The 20,900-nt window shown below is 33.4% G+C and overlaps 1 protein-coding gene across 1 annotated transcript; it reads right to left on the minus strand.

Moving 5' to 3' along the window:
- Window positions 1-8,610: 8,610 nt before the first annotated feature.
- LOC149539266 (UDP-galactose/UDP-glucose transporter 4-like) lies at window positions 8,611-10,335 on the minus strand. Its single transcript, XM_089802532.1, has 5 exons — window positions 10,331-10,335; window positions 9,840-9,992; window positions 9,467-9,668; window positions 8,853-9,098; window positions 8,611-8,703 (listed from the first exon to the last, which is right to left on the minus strand). The coding sequence occupies exons 1-5, from the start codon at window positions 10,333-10,335 to the stop codon at window positions 8,611-8,613; spliced, it is 699 nt and encodes a 232-aa protein (XP_089658658.1).
- Between the last annotated feature and the right edge of the window lie 10,565 nt (window positions 10,336-20,900).

A 20,900-nucleotide genomic window follows, 5' to 3' on the forward strand; every position in this document is an offset into this window, starting at 1 on the left:
TTGCACATTGGGTGATGTGGCAGATGATTGGATGCTGACTCTGATTTTTGTATTGTACGAAATATTGCACATGGGAAAAAATCCGTATGCTTGCATGGCAAGAATAGGTTCCACGTGGTGACATGGCAATCCCGAACCTCTGTTGCAGCTAACGTGTCTCCTACTAACATGTTGTTACATAGTAGGCAGTCCACGTGTCTTCTCGTGGGTAGGAAAATACAACATGTGTGCTAAGCAAAAACCTTGTGCCAGACGTTAACGGAGGGCAGGAAACTATGACCCTGAAAAAAGTCTTCACCGAAAGAATAATTCTTGTGCTGGAAGGTCGTGTTGGCGGGACATTCAAACCTACAGGCCAAAAAAGATTTGCAGTGGTCGGAATTGAGGTTTTCATGATGTGGAAAATAGTCTGCATGCCTCGAAAAGTGTTTAAATGATCATGAAAATCATTGCACAGGTTGGAAAATAGAAGTACGATGCTGGATACTGAAGATTCTGCTGGAGCTGAGGAATTGGGCATCGTTTATTGCTGATCTACGGTCATATATTTTATAACACAGGGTTGGATGTCTGCAGTCACTACCAGGAAAAGTCTGCAAGGGCTACCCGAATCATAGTAGTAGATGGCGAATAGGGGGTGAGAAAAGCCAGCCAAAGTCAGTGTTGGAACAGCCAGAAAACAACGATCACCGGATCTTCCAAATGCAGTGGTCGGAGGTCGGTACTCAGATTTGTTGCCGAGATTGGGTTTGGAACCCTCGGAGAATGACTACACCAGATTTACAATTAAAATCCTACATTGAGTGGGTGAGCGCACTATGTGCTGTATAAAATGCAAAGCACGTAGAGCTTTAACCAAAGAGCTGGCCCGTGGGTGAAAGACTTGGGCAGAGGCTGTCGCTTGAAGGAATGTTCTGTGGCCGCCAGGTAATATTTTGGGTTGGCCTGTGTATTTAATCAGACTTAATAGGATATACCCCCACAGGTTGTATTTAATGTAGATCCGCTTGTAATATGCCCGCCAATTTAGTAATCCTGTGATTAAATACAATAAACCTTCCAAAAATGGTAGATCCAAGGTGTCACTACCTAGATCTGCTAAAAAAGTTTTCTCTGTCGGGTGCCAGTACGAATTTTTTTTCTCAAAAATGCTAACGAAAACATAGAAAATACAACAGAGAAAATAAATGCAGATCCAAAATAATCAATTGAATCTGCAAAAGACCATACCCATATTGTAAATCGGGGCCTCCAAGTTTCAATTTGCAAAATGTTTTTGCCTCGTGGTCGACTTGGGCCAAGGTAGCCGAGTTTATAGTCGATTTTCATTGATTCAGCATTTCAGACACAATGGCAAGTCAGATCTGATGCTAGACACTCCCAATTTCTACATCACTCTTAGATTCGGGTTGAGGTGATGAAGCAAACGTGGTCTTGAATGACTATGTGATGAGAAAGTCTCCAAATAGCTCTGATACCATGTAAGAATTTTCCTAAGGAAAAAATTCACCTAGGAACTAAGAACTCAAACACAAGCACATAGTAGACCAAAGATAGAGAGAGTATGATTAGAATGACAATATCATAATTAATGCAATGTAATGTAAAGGTACACTAGGAGTGCCTATTTATAAAGGCCTCTGAGATGCATCTAGAATGTCTCGTAATCAACACCATGATGTGTTATACAACCAAGCACATATCCATCAGATATGGGTTATCCTCCATTAAGCACGAAAGTAAGTGCGGTGATGAGAGGATAAGCCTACAAGGGTGTGACACACAAAATAGTGTTGTAGACACCATGTGCTAAAATAGAGTTGCATACTCCTATATTTTAAACATGACAACTCAAAAAGATGTAAAAAATCCTAAGTTTCTCACAAATAAAATAATAAAATAATGCATTAACCTAAGTAAAACTTAACTAAGTGTAATAAGTGAATACTTATTTACACCAACACCTAACATAATGAGCATATCCTTGTACACCATTATAGTTACTATCAACACCAACTAAGTGTAGATGTTTCAAAACACCAATCTATGATGCATACACTACTCTCTTTTCTCCAACCACTACTCCATCAATGTGAAGACGAATAACATTTGTGCTAACCTATTCCAAATATCAAAAGAGAAGAAAAAATCATCATCATATAAGAAACACATAGGAAACATCATAACCCAAAATCTTCAGTATATTTATTCTTTGGTCTTTGAACATTAAAAAATGATGGAATTTCAAAAATTGAAACATAAACTGAGCATAGTCTATTTCTCTAAAGATTTAGAAACAACTAAATTGAAGAAATTGAAATATGCAACATCATTATTGTCAACACTTACCAGATTTTTGGCCCTTGGAAGGTTTCCTCTTTTAGAAAGATTCATAGCAAGCTCAAGGTTGTTGAGTTAGAGAAATGCAACACATGCATCAATTAATATATGGAGAGCATTAAATGGAAGGCTAGCTTTAGTCAAAATACCATATATCAAAAAACCACCTGTCCGCTAACAAAAAGGAACAATTGTAGCTTCATTGATAGTTGCAAGCAAAACTTGCCCCCTCCGATTGATAACAAAGAACCCACCAAGTGCAATTACTTTAGATGTTTAAAAGATTGGATTTGGACTAATCCTATTCCTGTAAACTGTTGTTGCTATTTCTAAATCGTAAACAAATAGAAGTCCCAGCTTTGTAATTACATATATTAGACTATACTTGTGTGATATCTATTAATATCAAAGAATTGCATTAGGAGACCAATATCTCAAATAGTCACTATAGCATGGTCATTAGAAAATCATTTTACCTACATGGATACTGGAAAATCATCAGCAAAATTTAGTGGGAAAAATAGATCCGCCTATTTCTTTGTGAACCATGGCTTCCCTGATTACATTAAAAAAATTCAAAATTGAAACTCATATATTCACTTTCCACTCTATTTACCAGTGTCATACATAAAAACATAATACAAATCCACTTTAGCTCAAACTACAATAGCATTAATTTCATAGCTTGTGGATATTCTAGAGAGCACCATGCCAGAATTTTCGGTGAACCTAGCGAGCCCAATGCTCCATTCCAACCTGTATACACAAAAATTAACTTAGCAAAAATTATGTCAAAGTCAACCACTATCATGGGAAGAGATCTCAAGATTCATATTAGATAATCTTGTTGGAAAATGGGGTCATATTTGAATCAAAGGTTAAGTGGTGGAGTTCTTGTATTTATATTTAATAAAAACTACGGCATATAGGACTAGGAATGAAAAAACCAGTGTTTATTTGAAGCTTTGAAAGCATTTTGCCTAATTTTCCATATTTGGCCTAATTGAGGGCTACTGTCCCTAAAGCCTTAATTTGACCCAAGTTTGCTAGGAGCCCTAGAAAGGGGGTAAGTCCTTAGAGAAGTGGAGCACACTTGGAGAGACAGAGGTCAGCATTAGGTAAAGGCTTCTAACCTTGCTTGGAATCTTGTAGTGGGTTGGGTGCTACTAGGCACTTAAGAAGATTTTGGTGGATTAAGGCTATAGAGTTTGTGTCAGTTGAGGCAAGATATGAGCACATATTTTGGGCAGCTTACAAGTTACACTACCTCAACTTGGTGATGCAAGCAATTGGAATCCAAATAAAGTGGGTGAAAGAAATAATGTGCATTATTCAAGCACATCATTATTTTCTTTGGAGCATTATGATTTTAGGATATGCAGATGATAAATTGATCAAGCTTTAGACCTTTCCAAATAAAAGTGGCAAAAAAGATGACTTATTGGGATGAGAAGATGAGAGGTAGATGGATTTGGGTTTTGTGATTCCTTGGTATGTTAGTTTGAGCTTCACTTGGTTTCAAGAATACTATAATATTCTCTACTTAACAAGGCCAACCATGTGAAGGTGGAAACTCATTTGGCCTCACCCCCTTCCCCCTAACATCAATCTAAATTCCCTATTAACATCTAATTACATAATTCATTCATTTCATTCATCCATTTATGAACTATAACATTCAGTCAATACAATCACATAACATTCATTAATATGATATAAAATTCATTAGTACACAATAGTAATCAAGACTTTATATTATATTATCAGAAGATTTTACAAAAGTTTTTCCCTATTGAACTACAAGCACAGGGGGAAAAAGAATAGAGCAAAGAAAATCCTGGATATAGCCTAGGACTGGAGTCCTGTATACATTATAGATGTCCTTTATAAGGGTCTTTAAGAAGGGATACCTCTTTTTATACAAGGGGAAGATTTTTGATAGAAGAACCTCCAAAAAAAAATACAAGGTTGGATCAAAATCTGTATTAGCCAAATTCCCTTCCCAACATATTGGGGATAACAAATAACAGCGACTGAGAGGGTTACAAATATTAATGTTGGAGGAAATTGGAGCGACAATTTTTTGAGGAGATCTCTGGTCTAGTTAAAGAAATGGTGGACACTAGAGGTAAATGTTGCAATCCTTGAATAATCTACAATAAAAAAATAATATTCCATGGCCATGAAAAGAAGGGGGGTAAGGGGTTAATAGGTCTTACCCCCCTAAAACAAATATCTGACAAGTCAACTGTTCTCAAAATAGGAATCCGTAAAAGTATTTAGTACCTTACACTTCTAGCTTTGGTCACAAATAGAAATATACATATATAGAGGAGAGTGTATGAATGATTTAGATCTGCATATGTATACATATACATGTATATATACTTATGGGAGATAGTTTGTCTATATATATATATATATAAACATACATATATATATGCATATATGTAAATATACATTTAAACATACATACATATATGCATATATGTAAATATACATTTAAACATACATACATATATGCATATATGTAAATATACATTTAAACATATATATCTACATAAATACAATTGTAAATAAATAAATAAATAAATAAATAAATAAATAAATAAATATATGTATATATATATATATATGTATACATATATATATATGTATACATATATATGTATACATATACATATATATATATGTATACATATATATATGTATACATATATATGTATACATATATATATGTATACATATATATGTATACATATACATATATATATATATGTATACATATATATATATATATATATATATATATATATATGTATATGTATATATATATGTATACATATATATATACATATACATATATATATATATATATATATATATATATATATATATACACATATATATATATATATATATACATATATACATATATAAATCTCTATACATATATATTATTCTAGAGGACAATCGACAATTTATGCTAAGGAGAATAATAAATTGTTGTTTGTCTCTCTCTATAATATATAAATTTAATCTAGCGCCCACAGAAGAGGACAAACAAATTGGCTTCAAGCAAGGCTTTAAAGCAGTGGTTGCCACCATGACACAAATTCCAGTGGTGAAAGAAATGTAGAATATTTTGGTGCATTGGTTCACACACAGGTAAATAGGCCTAATCGATAATAACTAAAATTGAGAACTTTATGAGAAATAATCTACTTGATGTTAATTTCGAACAATGATAATAATGTGCATGAAATTTCACTGCATCCTTCTACTCCCAGCACATATCCTACTCATGATTATGAAGGCTAATAGGCACATCATGACTATCTTAGGCATTAATGCCAATAGGCACATCGTGACTATCTTCGGCATTCTCCTATGGCTCTTGTGGTTCTAATCTTATAACATGAGGCTTCCTCTATTTTTTCGAGCATAAGGCTAATGCACCCCTGTAATAAGAAATAAATGGGTTTAATTCTAAACATTTTTTTTTAATGTTATAAGTATTTCAATAATCTAAAGAACATAACAAGGATTTTTCTTTACTTGATAGTGCCACATCATCTACCACATTGTGTTCAACCCCAACTAAACATGCTCAACACTAACATCACACTCTATTCCATTACCATGATGTTCTCCATACTCAAAAATTATCACATAAAGGTTACACCAATTGCAATTTAAGATGCCAAATTTTATTAATAATTACATAATTAATTTTCAATAAAAATTGAATATGTACCTCTATCATTGTGATGCACACCAGGGCTTTCGTCATGTGTAGGGTATGTGCCTTCATAATCATGAGTAGGATTTGTGCGAGGAGATTTGCATATTGGGCATGCCTTGAACAAGATATTGAAAGATTTTATCAACAGATATATGTTGCTTGAAGGGTATAAGGTGTACTATGTGCCTGGTTGGGATTTCCATGGGCTACCCATTGAGCTCAAAGTTCTGCAGTTCATAGACCAAGAGGCAAAGAAAGAGTTCACACCATTGAAACTAAGAAAGAAAGTTGCACAATTTTCCAAGAAAATTGTGTGTCTATATATGTTTAAACACATATATAACATGTGTGTTTATATTCAAGCAAATGCAATTACCAGGTATAAAGCTAAATAAAACAATCTTTGCTAGCATTATTGATGCCTATGCCAAAACAAGAGCTTTGGAATAAGCTATGGACATGCATTAAAGCATAGAGAATTTTTGTCAGATGTTGTAGTCACAATTGCCATGGTAGACATGTTTGAAAAATGGAAGCATAGACAAGGCATGCCAATTCTTTGATAGAATTCATGAACAAGAAGAGCCTCAAAAAGAAGAGCATCCATTGATATGTTAGAAATTTTACATAATGAACATTTAGAAGACACTGAGAAAAGTTTAGTGTTTGAAATTGATTACTGGCAAGGAATTTTATAAATATATCAGCATGCTTGCCTCAGTAGGACAATATTGCAAGTTCAGTGAAACCTTGTTGAACCAACTCTCTGTTGTAGTGGTTCCAGATTTTAACATGCTTAGTACTATTGTGGAACATCATATTCTTACTCATTTGAATAGAACTATAATTATGAAAATGCAATATGTTGGGACCATGCTATATTTTTTGCATACCTTGTTTGATTCTTTTCAACCAACCTACTTGGAAAGTGGTGAAAGTGGCAATTTTCTATGTAGCCTCTGTAGCAGAAAGGGATGTGGTAGACTATTTCTTGTATTTCAAAGAAAGTATTGCAAAATAATGGCTGAAAGTATAACTATAACTAGACTTCTAATCATCAACATAACCTGCCTAAATTGAATCAACATATCCAACCTATCTAGTCTATAAAGACCATAATCTATGTTTTTTAAGGTACTTTGGAATCCTTTTAGTAGCACTCCAATATGTTTTCTTTTGTAGAGGAAAGCCTATTAGCTAATCATGTTTACAAATTTGTGACTATATGATAACAAAGAATGCAAATGGCTTTCATTATCAAATGAATATAAGCCCACACTACATACTTGTGAAAAACTAGGAACGAGTTGGTAGAATCCTGCTATAGGATATTACAAAGAGGCAGTAAATTGGGTGATAATTATTGTCATAGATGAGTTAGCTATGAAAATTGTAGTATGATTAAATATGTGTAAAATAAGTACACATCCCTAGGGTTTGTGGGTCATTCATCAGAATTTGACTTTCGAGGTGTGGCAACATAGAACAAATTGGCTTAATGGTAAACTTCCATATTAAGATGATTAAAGCATTAAGATTCTATCTACGGTCCAAAATTTTGTACACCAGTGTAACATATAAATTTAAGCTTTTTTTATTCAAATCATGGACACAAATAAATGATAGATTGTGGCTCTTTCACTAGTTTTTGAAATAAATTTTTAAAAAAATGAGTGATTAATCTTCATATTTTATTCTTACATCCATCTACAAATCTAGAGAATATTTTGATGTCTAAAATCAATCTGCCTATCTCCAAAACCCGGAGAAATACTGTTAAAATTTGTGGTAGACTTGAAAAGACCTGAGCTAATCCAGTAGCCAAAGTTTTGCTATCTTAATTCAAAAACCTACAAAGGCTTCTAAATGTTTTCCTCTTTTGGTCAAACTTGTCTGAGACTATTAATCTTGGATTCACCTTGCTTCAATAGCTCAAAACATTATTAATGTTTGTGTAAGACAAAACATGTATGCCTATCCAGAAGATGTCCACAAATTCAATATAGATGGAAAAAATAATATTACCCATTGATCTCAATTGCCAAATCTAGTACAATACTTGGTTTTTTTTCTTTGAATAAAATGCAAGACAAAGTAAAATGTGTTCTCCTAAAAGATTAACCATGTTATTTTTAAATGTGTCCATCGAGTTGAATTACAAGTCCAAAGGACATTTGCAATGCCAAACATTAGCAACAAGATTTAGACACAACCAACTAAAGCATGGTTTTGAGGAAGAAAAATGGGCCCTTACAACTACCTTCTTCCAAAATCAAGTCCTTGACAGTATAGGACCCCATATAAATGCAACCAAGGTAACAATTGGCAAATATTCTATGCAAACATGGAAATCCTCAAAGATTTGCAGCAGTGCAGAAAGGTTAATTGCCAAAAATGATAATACAAAAATCACTGAAACCAATTTAACAAGGGTCATTGGATGAGGTGAAACAACCCCAACAAATAGATAAGTGGTTGAGCAATAATGCACAACATCTAAATAGCTTAGAGGAAAAATATACAAGCTAATGTAGAATTAATGGATGTTTTCCTAATAGATGCATGGGGATGGCCATCATAGGGAGCCTAATAATTGTTGAACACAAGAGCATTTCCATCTATTCATTTCAAACCAGAAGGGAAAATTGAATCAATAGAATCATACATAACTATTTCTTCCTGAATTGTGACTGGGAAAAAATGTATAGCATCCTAAAAGAGGGTCTTCACTTTTTGAATATGTGCAAAAGGTTCAAGAGCATCACACCTGTGAAGTGGGTGGATTGATAGTAAATATTGCCTCCTGTAGATTGCCTAGAAAGGAATCCATTATTAGAGCTCGACAGATCATTATCACTCCTGCAATGCTGAAATTTGGTGAAGTATGAGCATCTACAAGGGTGAACATGATTAAGCCTGCAACAAGTAGTAATGCAGATATGTATTCATGGATGGGACATTTCCTCCTCAAGCCAGGTATAAAAGCTCCCATCACCATCACTGGAATAACTTGCTCACATATTTTTAAGAGAGATCGAAGATCATTATTCAAAATAAATCAAAGAAACTGCCCTATTCTCAGGCCCCAACAATTAATTCTACTAAATTTCCACTAACAACAATAAAATTACTACCTGATAATCATGCTCTCATTGTAAAACTAGAGAAAGGAGCGATGGGGAATTTAATTTAATTAAATAATTAGAAAAGTAGACATTCTAGCACTCCAAAAAAATAGGGTAAGGAACTAGTGCTTGAATTTCTATAATGCTTTTCAATTATTTACCCAAAAAATTTACTACCATACATGTGACTATGAATATAAGATCCAGATTTCCCTATAGCCTATTAGGAAGAGGAAGAACTGTAAATGCAAAGTACCTTGGTTGATTTGAACATGAATTGAGCAGGATAGTTGAGAAAAGTGAGGAAACCCTTGGTTTGTCCATGGGATCCCATAAGAATGCTTGAAAGCTTCACATATGTTTTCCATGGATTTACAAATTGCTTCATTCTAAATCCCTGCAAATAAATGAGACCTAAGTAGACAAAGCTTTGCACAAACATAAAGTACCATCCATAGCTACAACACAACAACACACAATCTACTTACAGTCTGCTTAGGTTATCTCATAAAATATGCACAACTGACAGAAGATATGAGGAAAATACATAAAACAAAGAGCAAGGAGATCGATCTAGAAATGAAAAATGGAACTTGCTAAAGATATTCTTGGTCCAGAATGACAAATACCTGAACTGCAACATTCTATAAATGTATTCCTTGATCAACAATAGCAAACACTCATAGAGGGAAGGTGAATGCGCAGAGGGTAGGTTTTGGCAGGTGAATGCGCAGAGGGTAGGTTTCGGTGGGTGAATACAGACAAAAGCACATCGAGTGTCTCTAAAGCATTATTTTTGTTCCCCACTCAAACACTACAAAAAATTTAGTGTTCAAACATTTTACCTCTAAAAGCTCCTGCACAAATTTTCTCCTTTTTTTTGTTATGAACCCGAGTTGGTCAAAATTTTGACCAACTCAGGCATAAAACCCTAGTTTGGTCATAATTTTGACCAACACAGGGATAAAAATTAAAACAATATGAAATGATAGGCCAATATGGCCTTTGGTAAAAAATTTTGGTCGAAAATGACCCCAAATGTACTAGTGGGGTGATGCTGAATTACTCTCACACTTAGGATGCTCCTGCATTAGATACTTGGAGTAATTTGAGAATTCACCCCATCAAGTCTTAGGTATTTAGAGGAAAACCAAGATGGGTGACCTCCTTCCTTGCTAGCCATGATGCATCTTCTATTGGCCTCCATTTCTATTTGACTAGGCATTCTTCATAAGTTTTATTCCGTGTACTTTTTCCAACACAACTATCCAATATCTTCTCGATCTCCTTTGTAGATGAACTAGCCATTGGAATATTACTCTACTGCACTTCTACAACTTCATCCCCATCATCTCCTTGATAATACTTTTTCAAATCTAAAATTTTAAATACTAGTGAAATATTCAATTTAATAGCTCCATTTCATAGGCACTTCCAAAATCATGTGCGGTCCAAACTTCTTCATTTTCAAATTATTATATGCACCCATTGGAAAATTCTTCTTTATAAAATGAACCATGTCTTCACCTCCAATTTGAGATTCTTTATACCTCCTTTTCACATATTCCTTAGCCTTATAGTGTGTATTCATCTTTGTAATGTGCTTCTTCACCTCCTCATGGATGTTCTTTATATGTTCAACAAAATCTTCTGCTTCAACACTTTTTTTTAATCCTTTAGCCAACTAATTAAATTCAAAAGTATTTCTAGGACTACTCCCATATACAATATAGAATGGTGATTGACAAGTACTTCTATTAACAAAATTATTATATGAAAATTCTTCCCATGCTAAAACTAGATCCCAACCCTTTGGTATATCTGCAACCAAGCATCTTAACAAATTCCCCAAACTCCTATTCACAACCTCTAGTTGTTCAATGAACCATGAATTCATCTCTAATTTGAAATTATATATACCTCCTTTTCACATCTTCCTTAGCCTTATAGCGTGTATTCATCTTTGTAACATGCTTCCTCACCTCCTCATGGAGATTCTTTAAATGTTCAAAAAAATCTTCCACTTCAACACTACTTTTTTGTCCTTTATCCGATTGCTTGAATTTAGAATCATTTCTAAGACTACTCCCATATAGAATCTAGAATGGTTATTTACCAGTACTCCTATTGACAAAATTATTAAATGAAAATTCTTCCTGTGCTAAAATTAGATCCCATCCCTTTGGTATGTCGACAACCAAGCATCTCAACAAATTCCCCAAACTCCTATTCACTACCTCTATTTTTCCATCAGTCTACAGATGATGTGATGAACTAAATTTCAAGCCTGTATTTAATTTCTTCCATAATGTACACCAAAAATACCCAATAAAATTTGGATCATGATTAGAAATTATACTCTTTGGTAGTCCAAGAAGTCTCACCACTTCTATGAAACACAACTTTGCCACATGAACAACATCACTAATCTTCTTATAGGGAATAATATGTGCCATATTTGAAAACATGTCAACCAGCACAAAAATAGAATTATGCCCTTGCTAATTTCATAGTAATCCAAGAATGAAATTCATGCTAACATCCTCCCACAAGTTCTCTAGTATAGGTAATGGCTGATACAACCTTGTATTTTTCTTCACTCCCTTTGCCATCTAACATACTCTATAACTCTGTACAAACTTCTTCACATCTTGCTACAACTATGGTTAGTAATAATTCTCAACAACCAAAGCAATAATTTATCTCTACCAAAATGGCCAACCAATCCTCTACTATGCTTATCCTTGATGATATTATCTCTCATTGAACTTCTTGGAACACATAACCAACTTCCTTTAAACATCATAACATCCTAGACTATGAAATACAACCACTTTTTCCTATCAGTGTAATAGGTTCTATACAAGTCTTCCAAGCTTTACCAAAATTAGGGTCCTCTAGATACAAATTACTGAGTTTCTTGAACCCAACCACCTCAATTTGCATCTCTATCAAAAAAAATTGTCTTCTACTTAGAGCATCTGCAACTCTATTAGACTTCCCACTCCTGTGTTTCAAAAAAAATGTATAACTCTACAAAAAATCAATCCCCTTCAAATATCATTGGTTTAATTTTCCTTCTATATTCAAATATTGCAAAGCTTGATAATAAGTATACCAAAAAAACTGCTTAGGAAGAAGATAGTGTCTCCACTTCTTCAATGTCTAATCTATAGCATAAAATTCTTGATCATAAACAAAATATTTTCTTTTGGCATCATTCAACTTCTCACTAAACTAAGCAATAAGTCTAGTATTGGCTCAAAACAACTCCTATTGTAGTATCACTAGCATCATAATCTACTTGAAACACCTTGCTAAAATTTGGAAGTGTTAAAGTAAGTTTCTTTGTAAATTTCTATTTCAATAGATTAAAACTCTTATCTACTCCTGTAGTCCACTTAAATTCTTTCCTATCTCCTCTCATTGTTTATGTCAAAGGCCCACAAATATTACTAAAACCTCTAATAAACTTATTATAAAAGCTAGCCAGTCCATAAAAAGATCTTACCTTTGATACACTTGTTAGAGTAGGCCATTAAAGGATAGCCTTTGTAGTACCTCTCCCATTTGATTTATATAAGTTATCCTAATGGATGAAAACTTTATGATCTTTCTTTGTAAGTGATCATGATTGGGACCATGAGTGGTCTACATCCTTGGGGTGATTTGATTTATATTGTTGCTTTAGCTGGTTGATTATGCTTTTGGCTGATCTATGAGATTATGATGTAATTGATAGTTTCACTAAGGTTTGTGCCAGTGGTTTTTTGGATTGATGTGGTATCATGATGTTATTACATGATTACCCTAAGATGTGTGCATTGATTGCATGGTGTATTATTATTCTATTGCACTTGACTAGGTTCTTGCAATAGTGTTTATCATGTATTAGACCATGTTAACTTATATGTTTATGGTTCTTTTTTCCATTGTTGAATAATAATTATTAATTCCATTATTGAATGCTTAATGAATTAGAGAATGAGCTATCCATATTAGATTCATGAAATTATATGCTACAGATATTTACCTTGTTCATTTTAGTGATTTATGCAAAATGAACTATTTAAATGATTATCTAAATAAAATTAATTAAATGCTTTAATTACATAATTTTGCATAAATATCATTTTGACTATTATTATTGTTTATCTACACTTGATTGGGTGTGTTTATTGTGTAGGACTTATATCCCCAACAGTAGCACATGGAGTTAGTGATTAGATCTTTCATGTTGAGCCAACATCATCCCTATATGGGAAATGTATCTTTAATATTATTTTAACCCTCTAGTAATTGGTAAATCTGAATTCATTATGCATATGTGTCTAGACCCATGAACGTGTCTATGCATTTAGGAATCCATAGTGGTTGTGGAAGTTATTTAATTAAAAGCTTTTAAATGGATTAGAGGGATTTTATTATTTGGTTTAATTATTTTAATTATTGACAACTTTTTCATAGTTGAATTCCATTTAATTGAAATTACCCAATTTTGTCTGGGTTAAAAAGAGGTTTAATTAAGCGAGCCAGTTGTTTTTCCTATTTTAATATTTCACTTTTAAAGTGAATGTATATCTAAAAAAGTGAGTTGTTTCTCACTTCTCACTTTTAAAACATGATTTTGGAGAGAAAAATCCCAAATCCTCTTAAGGAGGAATTACTATTTTGTTGGACCGGTGCGAGGTTAATCTCATTGGATCTAGTCAGGGAGACCTTGATTCACTAAGACTTTTGGTAGTTTTAACAAAGTGATTATTTTATTGTGAGCATTCCTATATTTTCCATTTTGGCTGCCAAGTAGGGATCTCCTATTTTTATGTTTTAGCTCTGTTTCTGAGTCTTTTTTGGATATTAGTTTACTACAAGATAGAGAACTAGTGTCCCCCTCCATTCCTTTATGTTGGCTCTACCTAGTTGGGTGGGTATGAGCATTTGATTGCCTCTTGACTTAGGGTTTTGGGTTTTCAGACTGTTATGATGGCCATTTTTGCATACAAACTTTGAACCCAAATTTTATTTGATATTTGGAGTTTTCATACCCGATTGTAAAAAGGGTTTTAATTTCATTGATTTTTGTCAACGTTAAATTTTGAGCATTTTGACTTTGCTTCAATTTGCATACCACCTAGTTTTCTTGGGTGTTTCTTGGTATTGATGTCAGTCATAGATTCAAATTATCCATAATGACTCTAATCTAGCCATAGTTTTATTATACTTGCAGTGGGATTCATGTAGAATTCAAACCATCGAATTTAGGCTAGTGGAGTTAGTTCATGATATTTGGTGTTTGTTGCCTTATTTAGATTTGTGTAGAATTCATACTCCTAGATTTAGGCTAGTCAAGTGAACTCATGATGTTTGGGTGTGTTGTCACCTCATTGGGATTTAGTTTGAATATGCACTCCCAAATGTCGGCTGATTGAGTGAGTTTATGATGCTTGCCTTGTTGGGATTCATGTTGAGTCCATACTCCTAGATATAGGCTGGTTGAGTGAGATTTTATAGTTGTATCAATTGTTTCTTTTCTCATATCTAACCCCTACATTGGTTCTATTGATTATTTTGTGTAGTTGGTTGTGCCCACATACGAGCATGTGGATATGCATTTGATGGGTTCTTGCGAGACCCAAACTCCCAAATTTAGGCCAGTTGAAGGATTGTTCATTTGGGGCTTGGGTTGGGAACTTGCATTTCCTTTGGGCACTCATCATGTGATGAGCATGTGTATGTAGGGTAGAAATTTGGAGTGGCTTCTATCATTACCTTAGGTAACATCTTTGACAAGGTAAATATGGAGAAGTTACTAATAAGTGATAACTAAATGAATTAATGGGTAATAAAACTAAGATAAGATAAGAGAATACATGTATGGGCTGATCCAAGGGTATATGCTTGTATGGGTTTTCTGAGGGTGGGTGTCTATATGGGTTTTTTGAGAGCATAATGTGATGGCCTCCCAAGGGAGAGTTTTCACACGATGTTTAGCTTGGGGTTTCTAATGCCAAGTAACTTACAATCCACTAGAGTCCCAAATAGTAGATCCATAGAGCATCTGACTAGGACCTTTTGTATTACATTATCTCATGTTCTTGGTTTCAATCCTCTATACTATTTGGCATGAGTGTTAGCCTTGGATGACTATATGGCATGTGGTTGTGGTCAGATCATTATCTTCATGAGCACAATGCGTGTGGTCCTATGGGTACCATGTGGTTGGGAGACATAACTACCTATACCACTACTGAGGATTGGTATATAGAGATGGTCTACTTCTAGTTTGAGGCCAATGCTAGATATTCACTTGGTACTTTGTTGTATCCAAAATATGTTCTCTAGTGATTTATGTTTTACTTTGGATGCATTTGATATAGTGTTTAGAGGATGATTAGTATGTTACTTGATGCATTCCTTTATCATGATGTTGTATCATATTGTTAGATGATTTTTCTTACCACTACTTTTGATTAGTGATGCTATTGGTAGATTAGCATGTTGGATGTACTTATTCTTATGATGTTAATTGATGGTTATTGGTAAGAATGATCTCATGAGACAAATCCAACTATTTTTTTTGGAAATTTGAGATTCATGCTTGGGGGTATGGTTAAGGCCATTGAGGTCTCATAATGAAATTTTGGTAGGGAGGAAATGTGCACAATTAATTTGAGTTGGTTATATCACATGTGTATACTTTCCTTTTTACTCCAATGTTGTTTATGATCATTTTGTAGATCAATGTTGTTGATAAGATGGACGTATGTGATTAGAATGTGTAATTTATCTTTATTTAAGTTCTTATAATTAATTTCATGCTCTCAAGTGATCATTCCTCAAATTACATCGATTTGATACTCCCTAGTGTGGAGGTTTCATATTTTTATGCTTTTTCTTCTTGCCTTGTTGATGTACTATTAAGATTTCTTGCATGAGAAGGGGAGTTTATCGTGTGAGAATGTATTTTCTCACATGAGCATGCATTATCTCATGCAAGCATGTACTTCTTCATGTCAAAAAACAATGTCTCATGTGCATCTAATGGCAAAATTTGTGCAGCTCATTGGGAAGCTCTTATGAGAGTGAATCCTAACTCATGTGGGCATCTTGGTTATTTTCTTGCATGACAAAAAATGAGTGTTTACATACACTTTGAGAAAGTATAAGTTAGTAAATATTTAATTCCTTATACTTAATATATATTTTAATATATGTGACGATTCATTTGAGATAGGTTCTTGACCTCTCCGAGTTAAGATACAGATTCTAGAAATTTTTAGGGCTTCAAGATTTCAGACTTACCCAATTTTAAGATTTAGCATTTATCTTTCAGCATGGTGTCTAGTAGATGAGTGGTTTTAACTTTGAGCCCTCATCTTGTGCATGAATATTGTTGGTCTTTGCTTGTAATTCTTGATTATGTTATGATTAGTGGAAATGCACTTGTATGTCTAACCATACTAGGAACTTTTACTTTGGGTTTTAAAAAGAACACCCCCTTGGTATAGTCTTCTAATTCATGTGATCTTTGGTTTGTAAGTTATGGTTAGTGCTTGGAGATATTTGTAAGTGTTTGTAAGAATTTCGCTTGTGTAGGTGAACATGTAAGTTTAGCCATGTTACATATTCTTATCACCTTGTTTAGATGTTTCATTCTTGTACTTGGTTACTTTATGTTGTTGTTAAGTAACTTATCTTAAGAAAAAAATTATTTAGTGCATGTTTTATCCTTATGTTCCAAGGATCTTTGGGTGGGGCATTACAACCTTCACTTTCTTTGAGTCCATTTTCAAACCTTCTGTTGAGACTACAAATCCTAGGTACACCAACTCCTTCTTCAAAAAAATTCACTTCTTAAGGTTTATCATCAACTTTTCTTCCGTCAACTTATCAAACACCTTTTGAATATGCATGAAATGCTCCTCCAACATCTTACTAAAGATCAAAATATCAACTAGGTAAATAATGAAAAGCTTACCTAGAAACTCCTTTAGTACCTCATTCACTAGCCACATGAAAGTGCTTGGTGCATTAGTGCTCCCCTTAATACCTAAACACATAACAAAAAAGAAATAATTTTTTTTTTTAGAACAAAATATGGGCTTCTTATTATCGCTGCAAATGTAAAATTACATAATTCATAATTACAAAATGACCCATTTGGGTACCTTCATTATAGTAATCTACATGACAAAGCTACGAACTATCACCCAGATCTATCCTAGACAATCTATAAGAATTTCTTAAATAGGCAATTTTATGCCTCTAAAGAAGGTTATAAACACTCAAAGTTAATACCCAGGGCTAACAGACCCTAGCAATACATATATAGTTGGAAAAATACACCTTTGACATTTATTTTGGAATTTCTGGTTGGTCCAACTTTGGAAGACCATAACTTTTAAAAAAATTACTCCAAATTTCTATTATACCCCCTTCTTGAATTCCTTAGATTCTCATCTACATGCTCAAATCCATGTAAGCACCCATCCATCAAGTTTTTGGGCCTCGTCCGAGCATATTTAGGCCTTCAAAATTGAGTCCAAGGTTTTTGTACCAAAACTTTATACCAAAAATCAATAATAACTCCATTAATACTTATGATATGGCATTGAGCCTCCATTGGTAGGTTGATATGACTAAGATGAACCCCTACCTTTTAAATTAGGACATTTTGAGCTTGTATGGCTAACTTACTAAGTAGCAAGTCTCTACAGACAACAACTTTATATTAAGACAACCCTTAGTCAAACGATTGAAATGAATCTTTTTTTGGGTGATGCAAGATTCCTCTTACACCCAAGATGCTCATGCATCACATACACATTAAAAGGAATAAACCATGTGTACCCTTTGATATAATAAATAGAAAACTTTATGACACATTTCATTCATTTTCTCTACCTTATATCTTCTCAAAAGATACATGGTACAACCACATCGACCTACAAGACTGTATAACCTAGTCATTGTGAATACATGAAACTTATTATTTTCACTTGTTAGTGGGATGTATCACTCTTTTAGAGCATTAAAAGAAAAAAATATGACCTCTACAACTTGTTTCAAATATTTGCACATCCATTGTGTTAAAATTTTCTATAAATCACCATTTTACAAGATCCCAAGGATATCTAAATTGGCCACATTGAAGAATTAAAAACATTATAAGTAATATTCACTAGACTAGTACACAAATCTAAAAGATAAATTGGTCATTGATAACCTCTACAAAGAAACAAGGAAATTTATTTATTTATTAAATTTTTAGCATCCTTTTCTAAAAAGAAACACGTGGCAACCATTTGTATCTTCACACATTGACGTTTTCTAACATCACTATCCCTTGTAAATTTGTGAGATTCATTGATCTCTCCATGTGGAATATTTGGAAAATGTGGTATCATATCACCACTCAATAGGAAAATCATATAGTTTTCATAATAGGTTGGAGAGGCACAAAAATAATCTAATTTATCTATTGAAGACTATCTCACAAGTTCATAACCACCAATAGTTAGTAGTCATAAATACTACAAAGAAATAATAATACATTTCTTTAACCATTATTAACTCTTTGATTTTTTTAATCCCTTGATGGAATTGACCATAAATTACTTAAACCTATGATAAAAATTTTCTTTAACTATTAACAGTTGTTCACAAGCTCACAATCTTAACACTTGACAAAATAGTTGGGAGGCTATGAAAATACTTTGACTGATCACCCTTTTTTACATACATACATTATGAATCCAAAAGGGGCCATTCACTAGGTTTTATGGAACTAGCTGACCAAAAAAAATTAGGACCCTCAGGGAAAATAAAATGAAGGAAATCACAGAGTCTACTAATCAAATTGGTAATACACATCAGGGGATGATTATGTCATGACTAGGAAGACATAATTTATAGAACTTGAGATGAAAAATTGGGCTAAATGACTAACTTCATTGAAACTATAAAATCCCTAGACAACAAAATACACATTAAGGCATGAAGCAATTTTTTGAAAACCATGTGTATTTTGTATCTCCAACACAAATATTTGAATTAAACAAAACATAAGTGATAGATAGAAAATAGAAGAAGAATATCAACATGCTAGATATGAATGAGAATATAATATACATATAGAAAGAGAGGAGACCATAATATTACACATATGTTCAATTATTGTAGTGCCTCTCCTATTTGATTTCTATAAGTCATCTTGATGGATGCAATATTCTTGATCTCTCCTTGAGAAGGGATCATGATTGGGACCATGAGTGGTCTATTACCCTTTATGTTTTTGGTTTTATGTTATTGTATCTGTTTCTTTGCTTATGCTTAAAGCTAGTTTTCAAGATTATGATGTGTCAGATGGTTCACTGAGGGTTCTGCTAGTGGTTACTAGAATTGATGTGGTATCATGATGTTGTTTTGTGATTACCTTAAGATGTGTGCAGAGATTGAACTATGTACTATTACCTTGGTACATTGGACTAGGTTCCTATAGATGTGGTTTGTCATGTTTATGATTGTGTTCGCTTATGTGTTTTAAGTGCCTTTTCATGTTGTTTAAATAACCATTATTAATTCTTAAATAATTAGAAATGGGTTGTCCATGTTGGATTCATTGGTTATGTATTGTGGTTATTTACCTTGTTATATTTTGATTTTAGTATCATAGATGCTATACTACCATGCTGTGCAATTGATCATATTTGCATGTTGATACCATTTTGAGATGACAATATGTTTTATGATGATATCTGGTTATTCAATATTTGAGCATTACATCTAGTATCAGAGGCCATGTTTAAACATTGGGATCTCTATATATATGTTTTGCATATGGTTGATGCCGCATTGTGCGAGTACGAGTGTCTTGATGAGAGCTCATGAGTTTGTTGCTTTGGTATCTATTTGTGATGGACTTGCTTGTCCAGTAGATGCAACTAGAGTAGTGCAAGGAGAAGGAAGTGAGTGTTTCCTTTTTTTTTATATAGAATCAATGTGCCTTGTTTGGTTGGTTGTGTGTGTGACCCTATTGGATGGAGCTATTAATCGGTGTCCATGCATTGGCTTGTGAGCCTCTCTTTTTTTCTCCTTGTGGAGAAAGGTGCATTGTTTCTCTATTTTCTCCTATTTGTAAGTAAATAAATAAATCTTATTTGTGATTTTGTGTTATGTCAATATAGTAATGAAATGGTTCCTTTCATTGAGAAATGAGTGTTTATTATGAATCATTGCAAAGAAGTAGGTGTTATATTAAGACCTTTTGGATTAATGACTTCATAAGCTTATGAACATTGTATTAAATTGATGGATATCTAAATGTTGCATTACATGGAAAAAAAATTGAAGGAAATTATTGTAGTCTACATATGTGTGAGGTTACTGATGGTATACTACTTGAGGTGAGTGAGTGTGTTCTCTAACACTGTGAGGATGATGTATTCCTTAGCATTGTGTGGTGATTTATCCCTCTTATGTGATTGTTCATAGATATGACATGTAACATGATTTGATTGATGCTTTGTTTTATTTGGTGGGAGGTATTTTACTTATGTTGTTGGGATAGCATTGGTTTTCAATATTTTCCCTTTCCTTGGAATAGTCATGAAATTTCTCTTTTGCTCTATCTGTCACAACTATCACATTTGACTTATTGATGAAATGTGAATTTTTTGAGATCTATTGTT

Source organism: Cupressus sempervirens, chromosome 9 (genome assembly GCF_028749045.1).
Source record: "Cupressus sempervirens isolate cs-2001-9-10 chromosome 9, ASM2874904v1, whole genome shotgun sequence".
Lineage (NCBI taxonomy): Eukaryota > Viridiplantae > Streptophyta > Pinopsida > Cupressales > Cupressaceae > Cupressus > Cupressus sempervirens.

Coding starts and splice junctions, on each gene's coding strand:
- LOC149539266 (XM_089802532.1), bottom strand. Junction 9,099..9,466: donor TCATGTTCAAATCAACCAAG/GTACTTTGCATT, acceptor AAAATATGTGAG/CAAGTTATTCCAGTGATGGT. Junction 8,704..8,852: donor TCAATCCACCCACTTCACAG/GTGTGATGCTCT, acceptor TGAAATGAATAG/ATGGAAATGCTCTTGTGTTC.